Raw genomic sequence first — 10,534 nt, 5'->3', positions numbered from 1 at the left:
GGCACCCCGGGGGGACCCGGAGCCGCCCGAGATCCCCGCCCGGGCCGCCGTTGCCGCCCCCGTCGGGCTCGCGCGCAGCGGGCTCGCGCGCAGCGGGCTTGCCCGCAGCGTTCCCGCCAACGTCCTCACCCAACCGGTGCGCGCGCTGGGCTCGGATCGTGTGCTGGTGCTCCTGCCGGTTGAGGAGGTGGGTGGCGGGGCGCCGGGTGACTTCCGGCTGACGGTTAGATGCGTCTTCTCTAGTCTTCCTGCCTCCTCTCCCCCTCCTCCCTTCCTCCCTCCTCTTCCCGTCGCCTCACCTCTCGGTGAGGCGTCGTGGGGCGAGCACGGCGGACACAGAGGAGGGGGAGCGGTAGAGAGGTCGCCTGCGGATCACCTCTCCCCCCTTCTCCCTCCTCTCCCGCCTCCCTCATCCTCCACCATCTTCTTTTCTTCCTCTCTACCACCTCCCGTCCTTTTTCCCCCTTTCCTCACCACTTCTCCTTCCTCCTTCATTTTCTCTTCCTCCTCCTCCATTGCACACGCGCGCGCCGATTGGAAGGGAGTTTAGCAAAATAAGTCGTGTCCGCCTCTGAGTGCAGAAAGGGTTTCAAGGTGTTGGAAACCGTTCCGCACTCCCAGCTCTCTGGAGTGATGGTTGCCATCTCTTTCTTGTGTTTGCGAACCAAACAAGGTAGGCAACTTGCTCGAAGTTAAAACGGTACTGAGGCAGATCCAAGAGTCAAACTCTGGACGTGGAGTCTGGTCCGGGAGATCCCCCTCTGATGCCAGGAAGAAGTGAAACCCAGGAATCTGAGACTTGGGCAAGCTATGCGCCTTTTGTGAGTACCGGGTGGTAGAGTGTCTGGACCGGGTTAGAGAGCTGCTTGCTCTGAATATGACGGTGTTCACAGGTGCTCTCTGATACTGCATGTGGTATGGTGCTAGGGTTAGGTTAGAAACACAAAGGATCTCTGTTACTTAGGGCAGTGTAGTTTGATACTTGGATTTTGTTTAGTAGATGAATAATAAGATTTGAGAACATCTGATTTTTGGTAGCAGTGTCTATAATGTTCTCTTTTTTCCTTTCCTGCCAGGATTTTACTTTTAACGGAATCTGCCGTGTGACCTGCCTCTATGGCCAGGTGGAAGTATTGGGTCATATCATCAGCCAAGGCCAGCCTGCCCAAGATGTCTTTTCTACCTATACCCATGCCTCCCTGACTATCAGTGGAATTCAGTACTCAATGCCTGACAAAAGTGAAAAGGAGATCAAAAGGGAAATACGGGCTCTGCTCAAGCCACATGTGAAGCTGGGTAATTTTGCTGAGGGCCTACCACAGTTAGGCTAATAGTTTTAGATACCTGGTTTGGTCTAGGCATTGTGCCTTGCTGTGCCTGTTGAACCTTCACCGCAGCTTTGAGAGTTAAAGTACTATCACCATTTTATACACGGTGTGCGGTTTCCAAGACCATGAACATAATAGAGAGCAAGCTTGGATCGGTGTCTCCACCCAGATTGGAAAACTCAGCCCTGCTGTGTGACAGAAGTTTACACTTTCCCAGTGGCGATGGTAACCCTAAGGGGCCTAGAATTGAGCAGAATTGCTGCTTCTGAGCTGGTTTATTTTTCTCTTTGTAGATGACAGATACTGGGCAATAGAGCATTTTACTCCTCTGTGTTCCATTGTGATGCTGGAAAAGCTGAGAACCTCCACTATAAACTTCATGAGCAGCTATCCAGGCATAACCTCTGTTTTCCTGCAAGAGGTAAAACCACTTTCCATTCAGTTTTGATCATCACTTGCACCAAAGTGGGCAGACAAAATGACTGTATAGGAAGCTTTTTTGGAATAATCATTCTCTGTCCTTTGGTGCCAGCCTGAGCTATATGAGACCCTGTCTCCAACAAATAAGAGAGACATTCGTCCAGTTAGAGAAGTCAGTGAGGCAGTAGAATGTGTGTCTGGAGGAGAGGTCGCAGCTGTGAACTTGGGAACCTGGAATGGAAGATAACTGAGTGTACCAGATGAGTCAACAGGGAACTGATGAGATGAAGGGAGAAGGGTGAAGGAAGTAGCAGGGGAGCCTAAGGAGTGATCACAGTGCTAGAGAACTGCAGGTGGGAAGTGCTGCTGATTGTAAGAGGCGGCCTGAGAAAGGGCACTATAGAGAAAAGGGTCTGGGTTGGACTGCATTTGGTGGGTTGCTGGTGGGCAGCGTAGTTATGTGGGCTTAAGATAAGGCTGGAAAGAGGGCTCGGTGGTTAAGAGCACTGCCTGAGTTTGACTTCTGGCACCCAGGTCGACAGCTCAAGTTGCCTTTAACTCCATCTCCAGGGGTTCCAGCTTCAGCAATCTGGTCTGAATGACTGCCCCTGCACTCGTGCACGTGCCCACACGCAGACACGGACATATGCACATACTTAGAAAATAATAAAAATCTTAGAGTCTGGGAACCCAGAGAAAGAACAAGCTAGCTGAAAGACTTCCCTTTAAGGGGAAAGGAAGAAATGAAGCTGTGCTTCCGTAGCAGGTGGAGCAGGCACTTGTGTGTTAGTCCTCAGGAGCTCGCTTGTTCTTTGCTGCGGTCTCTGACAGGCCTGGAGTTCACCAAGTGTGCTAGGCTGGCTGGCCAGCCAGTGGGCCCCAGGGATCCTCCTGTCTCCATCTCCCTAGTGCTGCAATTAGAAGCACATGCCACCATACCTGGGTTTTATTTTGGTTTTGTTTTGTTTTTTTTTTAATTAACATTTTATTTTATGTGTATGAGTGTATTGCCTGCATGCATGTGAGTGCACCCATGTTGTGCAGTGCCGCAGAGGTCAGAAGAGGGCTTTGGATTCCCCTAGAACTGGAGTTAAGGACGGTTTGGAGCCACCATGTGGGTGCTAGAAATCGAACCCGCGTCCTTTGCAAGAGCAGTCAATGCTCTTAACTACTGAGCCATCTCTCCAGCCCCTTTTTTGGTCTTTTTGAGACAAGGTCTTCCTGTAGCCCCAGCTAGCCTGGAACTTTGTAGACCAGACTGGCCTCCAACTCACAGAAATCTCCCTGCCTCTGCCTCCTGAGTGTTGGGATTAAAGGCATGAGTACCAGGCTTATTTTTTATTTTTATGTGTATGAGTGTATCGTATTGCCTGTGTATATGTAAGTGGAACCGGGTCATGTTATGCAATGCCTGTGGAGGTCAGAAGAGGGTATCAGATTCCCTGGAATTGGAGTTATAGACGATTGTTAGCCGCCATGGTCTTCTGCAAGAGCAGGTCAGTACTCTTAACCACTGAGCCATCTCTCCAGCCCCAATATCTGGGTTATTTTACATGGGCTCTGGAATCAAATCAAGGTCCTCATGCTTACACAGCAAGGACTTTACTGATGGAGCTGTCTCCTAGCCCTTAAAACAACTCCTTTCTGTTTGATATTGAAGCACAGTCTGATGTTGCCCAGGGTGCTTGTACTAAGAATTTCTGACCTCAACATGTTAAGTATCAGGGTAGCAGGTGTCACCAGAGGACACACGTAGGAGAGGGGCAGAAGCCTGTGGATTTCTTCTGGTTGTTCCTGCAACACTGGGAAAGTGTGACAAGGTCTGATGTGGGGAGCAGATAGCAGGCAGACACAGAGCTTCAGTAGAGTGGACAGGACTTGCTGGTGGCTGAATCTGGGGATGGCGCCAGGCTTTTTTCTAATTCTTTTGTAACAGCAGTATTGTTTATTAACTTAGAAGCAGACAAATGGACTGTTTTTCAATTTTCCTTAAAATATAAATGGTTGTATTTCAGAACCCTCCTTTGCGGATTAATTCTGAGTATGTAATTTTGAAGACTATTGGCATCAGAAGACATAGGAGGAAAAGAGGCATTTGTTTAAGTGAGAGTGCCCTTTCAGTACTGGAGGAGTTAGTCAATGTTTGCTGTGGTGAGTAGTACATTTTCATGGGTTCTGCTGTGTTCATCAAAGCCTCAGAATTACCATTCATAATCAGAGTCCTAAAAACGATGGCTGACTCAATGGCATACTTTTTATTTTACCTCTAGAAGTAGATGGCTGCCCTGTTATCCTGGTTTGTGGAACTCAGGACATTGGGAAGTCAACATTCAATAGATACCTGATTAACCAGCTGCTGAATAGGTGAGTGTGCTTGTGCTCTCACTTAATGTGTACGAGTGTTGTCTGTCTGCATGTATGTACGTGCACGTCTGTAATACAGTGCCTGCGGAGGTCAGAAGAGGTCAGATCCCCTGGAACTGGAGTTACAGACAGTTGTTACCTGCCATGTGGGTGCTGGGAAATGAAACTGGGTCTTCTGCTAGAGCAGCCAGTAAGTACTCTGAGCCCCCATGGAGTAACACTTTGAATGGAGAAACTTTTTGCATTGTCTTTTGAGGTGAGGTCTTATTCCGTAGCCCAGTCTGACCTTAAACTTGTGGTTCTGCCTCAGCCTCCCCAGTGCTGTGATTGCAGGGATAAGCTGTCATGCCCAGGCTTGATAGAGAAGCTTGCGAATGTATCCTGACTTCCAGATGGAGGTTGTGTACAGCTCCGCAACTGTCCTGCCAGGCAGTGACATTCCTAATCCTCCTGTGCTTCACTGCCGGCTCCCTCTGCCTTGCCTCAAGAAGAGGAGGAGCTTGGTCTCGGATCTGTATTGGTCCAGGTGTCATTTCCAAATCCCTAAGTCCTGTTGTATTTTGAAGATAACACTGTGTGCATGTTTGAGTGGACACTAACCTCCCCTGCACTGTCCCCCTGAAAGGCTACATAGGGTAGACTGTGTATTGCATAAAATCCCTCTTTTCTGTGAAGTTAGTAAAGATCTTTCTTTTTAAAATTTTTAGTATTTCCTGTGTTGACTACATGGAATGTGATCTGGGGCAGACAGAATTCACTCCTCCTGGTTGTATTTCTTTACTTAATATTACAGAACCAGTTTTGGGTATGTATTATATATTTAATGTCTTTAATATTCAGGAGTGGAACTGATCGTTTTCTTTCGTGTAAATTACAAACACATCGTTCCTTAATAGTAACATCAACAATTAAGAGTGTTTAGTGCGGGGCTGGAGAGATGGTTCAGCAGTTAAGAACAATGGCTGTTCTTGCAGAAGACCTGGGTTGAAATACCAGCCAGCACCCATGTGGCAGCTAACAACTATAACTCCAGTTCCAGGGGATCCAGTAGCCTCTTACCTCCTCGGGCATTGCACAACAAGGATGCACTTACCTACGTGCAGGCAATACACACGTACACATAAAATAAAAATAAAATATTTTTTTTTAAAAAGAATGTGAGCCAGGTGTGATGGTGCACACCTTTGATCCCAGCATCAGGAGGCAGAGGCAGGCACATCTTTGTGAGTTCGAGGCCAGCCTGGTCTACATAGTTCCAGGACAGCTGGGGCTACAGGGAGACCCTGTGTGAAAAAGACAAAAAAAGAAAAGAATTATAAAGTATACAGAATAAATGTAAAAAACAGGCTGACCTCAAACTCACAATCTTGCTTCAGTCTTTCAGGTGCTGGGATTACAGGCCTGAGCCACCACATTTGATTGAGAATCCCTTAATTTTGACCAAGTACATCCAATTGGGGCGGGGGGGCGGTGCCTGTGTGTGCAGATGACTTCGGTGGTAGACATTGATCTAGCACTGAGCTTCACCCCCATCTGCTCCTAGTGCTGCCTCTGGTTTGGGTGTCACTTCATGAAACCTTGCCAAATTCGGTGTTGGGAGGATCTTCTCTTTTTTTCTTTAACGAGTTACAGCTTTAACATTCACGTTTTACTCTTTGATCCATTTTGACTTAAGCTCTATATTTTATAAGGGTCTGGCTGTTTATTTTGGAGAGGGGGAGGTTCTGTATCCCAGGCTGGCCTGAAAAGGAAGCAGGAGAGGAAAGAGGGAGTGAAGTTCAGCTTATATTGCTGTTGCTTCTTGGCCCTTGATGAGGGAGGGAGGGAGGGAAGATTAGTTTGGCTCAGAGTTTTGGAAGTTGCAGTCTATCATCTTTGGTGCTGTTGGCGAGGTAGACCATCAGCATGCCAGAGTATGTTGCCAAGAACTGGACCCGGTGACTTCTCTTCTCCTGCAAAGTAGCATATCCCAAAGTGGTGCTATCAGCCGAGCACTAAGTTTTCACTACATGAGCCTTCTTTCAGCTGCGAGGAGATCCGGTCTCCAACCTCACTGGCCCCAACTCTTAGGACACCCTTTCTGGCCACATGGCCTACCTGTTGTGGAATCTGTCCCACATGGCCTTGCACCCACCACACTGACCAAGGCCTCCTCTGCTGACCCGGTTACCGCCTGGTCCTAGCTGCTGTCCTCTGTTCTGCTTTCTGACCTGTGAGCTGATGGACCCTGGCCTCACTGAACAGCTTTACTCCTGCAGGGGACCAGAAGAACAGTAAATAGTCTGGGCTGAGCATGTACTGTCACTGTCAGGAATATGACCTCTGAAGCAGTGTTCACATGCTGTCTGGCCCTGCTCCTTTCATGTCTTAGTTTTGTCATCTGTGAAAGTGGGCATAGTCTTGCTGCCTGCTCAGGAACTTTTTTGAAAATGAATGGCTTCATGTGAAGTGCCTAGAGCAGACCAGTGTATTCCGGCAAAAAGAAAAAAAACTTATTTTTAAATTATTATTTATTTATTTATTTATTTATTTGGTCTTTTTGAGACAGGGTCTCCCTGTAGCCCCAGCTGTCCTGGAACTCACTATGTAGACCAGGCTGGCCTTGAACTCACAGAGCTCCTCCTGCCTCTGCCTCTCAAGTGCTGGGACTACAGGCGTGCGCCACCACGCCCAGCTTTTATTTATTATTTTTATTTTACATGTATGCGTGTATTGCCTTCTTGTACATAAGTGCACCCATGTCATGCAATGCTCCGAAGGTCAGAAGAGGCTGTGGGATCCACTGGAACTGGAGTTACGGATAGTTGTTAGCTGCCATGTGGGTGCTGGGATTTGAACCCAGGTCTTCTGCAAGAACAGTCAGTGTTCTAATAGTTTAGTTTACTGTTGTTGTGTGTGTGATGCTGGGAATTGAACACAGGGCCTCACATATGGTAGGCAAGCACTACCACGGAGGTATATTTCCTAAACATTTTTCCCCCTGTTGAGACAGGCTGCCTCTGCCTCCTGAACTGTAATTAAAAGTGTTCAGCGGCACTTTAAAAAAAAAAAAAAAAAAGCTGGGCGGGGTAGCGCATGCCCTACAGTCCCAACCATTGGGAGGCAGAGGCAGAGGCAGGCGGGTCTGTGAATTTAAGGCCAGCCTGGTCTACATAGTGGGTTCCAGGACAGCTGGGGCTACAGGGAGACCCTGCTTCAAAAAGACAAAAAAAAAAGTTACTTTGAGGATGGGCACATATGCCAACATACACACACATGTGCACGGGGTGTCTGAAAACAACTTGTAACAATCAGGTCTCCTACCATGTAAGTTCTGGGAGTTGTACTTGGCATCACCTGATACCACTGAGCCATCTTGCCAACCCTGCCCTTCCAGATTTATTTTATTTTCAATTATGTGAATGTGTATATCTTTTGGGGAGATACTCCTTTTAATTTACGTATGTGTCATGGGTGGGGTGGATATGTACATGAATGTAGATACCCTCAAAGGCCAGAAGAGGTTGGACCCCTGTAGCAGGAGTTAGAGGTGGTTGTTCTCCTCTCTACATGGGTGCTGGGAGTGCAGGTCTTCTTTACACACTTAATCACTGAGCCCTCTCTCTGTAGCCCAGATTTCCTTAAACTCCAGGCAGTTTTCAAGTGCTGGGATTGGAGGTGTGAGCAAGTCTGTATCAGACTGGAAGCTTAGCTGTTCCTGTTGGTGGTCTCAGACTTCCTAAGGTCTTATTAGGGATGGTGATGAAACAGAATCCTCAACACTGTGTAGGTAGCCATGGCTTGGCAGTACTGGGGACAGAAACACACCGCCAGAGCCATAAGCATGTTAGGCAAGTGCTTGGTCACTTGTATCTTTACTACCTTTCTCTTCTAGGACCACCTTTCACCCATCAGAGAACACCACAGAAGATGGTGTATTATGGGAAGACTGCTTGTAAAAATGACTGTGAGAATTACATTGAAATAGTAAAATATGTGTTCAAATCATACAAGAGAGAGTCCCCACTTATCATCAACACAATGGGCTGGGTGGTAGGTAAGTCCATGTTGATCTTGCAGTACAAGTACCAATGTGAGTGGTGCATATTGCACACTTACAGGTACCCTATGACCTTTCATGTCTGTGTCTCTGCCTGTCTGTAATGTTTAAATAATATATATCCTCTCGGCTTGTCTTTTTTGAAGCAGTTTCTAGCCCTGACCTGCAAATTTTTATGTAACTGAGATTGACCTTGAATTTCAAATCCTCTGCCAGCACCTTACAAGCGCTAAGATCGTTGCCATCACTACCCATTTTGTGTGGTACTGGCGATCAGACCCAGGCTTCCTGCATGCTAGGGAAGCACTCTGCTGAGTGTGCTACATCCAGACATCTAGTGTGGTTTTGTAGGGTGGTTTGTTTGAGACAAGGGATCACTACGTAGCTCAAGTGTCTTCATACCTGCCGTGTAGCCTCAAGGCCCCTTTGAACTTGCCCTCTCCCTGCCTTAGCCTCCTGAGTGTTAGGACTGGGCACGTGACATCATTGCCGCATCTTCACTGGTGTTGATCATGTTTTCCATTTTGACATTAGCTGATCTTCTGATTGTGATTTACATTTCCTAATGATGCATGGTGTATGTTCTTTCGTGTACTTTTTGACTATTTGTATGTCTTTGGGAACAGTGTTTCCCACCCCACCCCATCATTCATGCTATGGAAGTGGTCTGCTTTTGGGGGAGGATCTTCTTGAGATCACAGAGGTCAACCTGCCTCTGGCTCCTGAGTACTGGGTTTAAAGGCCAGCACCACCACACTCATCAAGTGCTTATTTTAATTTTTAAAATTTGCCATGTCAGTGCACGACACGGTGCATTTACATACATGCAGACATAACACTCATACACATAAAATAAAAATAAATAGGGCCCAGTGTGGTGGCGCATGCCTTTAATCCCAGCACTTGGGAGGCAGAGGCAGGTGGATCTCTGTGAGTTCAAGGCCAGCCTGGTCTACATAATGAGTTCCAGGACAGCTGGGGCTACAGGGAGACCCTGTCTCAAAAAAGACCAAAAATAAATAAATAAAAAAATTTTTAAAAAAACCAACCAACTTTGCCATGCCAGGGATGGTGGTGCATGCCTGTGATTCCAGCACTTTGGAGACAGAGGAAGGTGGGTCTCTTGGGTTTGAGGCCAACCTGGTCTACATACGGAGTTCCTATCCCAAAAAGACCCCCAAAAAAGATGTTATTTTTGTTTATGTGTGAGTGCATCACCTGCATTATATGTAAGTGCATCCATGTTATGCAATGCCTGCAGAAGTCAGAAGAGGGTGTCAGATCCCCTGGAACTGGAGTTACGGATGGTTGTGAGCCACCAGGGTTCTTGACTGCTAAGCCATCTCTCCAGTGCTCTGCTTTTTTTTTTAAATATTTTTAAACCAAATCAGTGTGGGTTCTTGGCTCTTGAGTTTCTATGTGTTCTAGATAATTAGGAACCTGGTGTTTTATTGGTTTTTTTTCTCTTCTGATTAATCATTTCTTTGTCTTTGGATAAGTGTGCTAGTTTTTCAGTGAGACATATCTTTTGGCTTGGTTTGATTTGGTCAGGTTAGTTGCTGGATTTGTTTGTTTCGGTCTTTTTGAGACCGGGTCTCCCTGTAGCCCCAGCTGGCCTGCCTCTGCTGGGATTAAAGGCATGAGCCACCATGCCTGGCTGATTTTGAACTCAAACTGACTAGCTGAGGATGGTCTTGAGCTCCTGATCGTCCTCCCTCCATCTGCCAAGTGCTGGATGATGGGTAGGCAGCCCCTGCCTGGCACTGGCACTCTTGTCGTTCTTCACTCACAGATGACGGGCTCCTGCTTCTCATTGACCTGATCCGGCTGCTGTTGCCCAGCCATGTCATTCAGTTGAGCTCTACCCAGTGCAAATCCATGCCCAGCCTTACCCCAGAGTACGTTGATGCCATGGATGGCTTGTACACAAAAAGCAAGATCAAAAAGAGATACCGAGGTTTTGAAATTCCAGAGTTTGGAGACAATTTGGATTTAGATGAAGACAAAGACTCCAGTGCACTTCACATCTTTGCTGGACATAAACTGATGTGTGTTGATTCAGAGTTTTCAAGTAGCAAAAATTCAAGAAATAGGTAAGTAAACTGTTACCTGACTAAAAAAATAACCTTCCTTCAATGGAACAAGGCACCCTGTGCTCACTTCTTTACAAAGAGTGCATCCTCCTTGGGCTGGAGAGAAGGCTCAGTGGTTAAGAGTGCTGACTGCTCTTGCAGAAGACCCAGGTTCAATTCTCAGCACCCATATAGTAGCTAACAACTGTCCGTAACTCCAGTTCTAGGGGATCTAATGTCTCCTTCTGACGTCGGAAGGCATTGCACAGCATGGGTGCACTTACACACATGCAAGCAATACACTCTTCATA

At 47.1% G+C, this 10,534-nt stretch overlaps 1 protein-coding gene across 1 annotated transcript in view; it reads left to right on the top strand.

Moving 5' to 3' along the window:
- Nol9 (nucleolar protein 9) overlaps positions 1 to 10,534 on the top strand; it is a 17,186-nt gene that overhangs the window by 588 nt on the left and 6,064 nt on the right. Inside the window, exons 2-9 of the mRNA XM_029558299.1 lie at positions 2 to 187; positions 1,077 to 1,296; positions 1,622 to 1,749; positions 3,764 to 3,899; positions 4,019 to 4,112; positions 4,820 to 4,917; positions 7,987 to 8,148; positions 9,944 to 10,244. Coding sequence (XP_029414159.1) covers positions 2 to 187; positions 1,077 to 1,296; positions 1,622 to 1,749; positions 3,764 to 3,899; positions 4,019 to 4,112; positions 4,820 to 4,917; positions 7,987 to 8,148; positions 9,944 to 10,244 — 1,325 coding nt within the window. The remainder of the gene's footprint in view (position 1; positions 188 to 1,076; positions 1,297 to 1,621; positions 1,750 to 3,763; positions 3,900 to 4,018; positions 4,113 to 4,819; positions 4,918 to 7,986; positions 8,149 to 9,943; positions 10,245 to 10,534) is intronic.

Source organism: Nannospalax galili, unplaced genomic scaffold, assembly GCF_000622305.1.
Source record: "Nannospalax galili isolate Female #2095 unplaced genomic scaffold, S.galili_v1.0 scaffold1488, whole genome shotgun sequence".
Classification (NCBI taxonomy): Eukaryota; Metazoa; Chordata; class Mammalia; order Rodentia; family Spalacidae; genus Nannospalax; species Nannospalax galili.
This window is presented reverse-complemented; position numbering and strand designations above follow the sequence as displayed.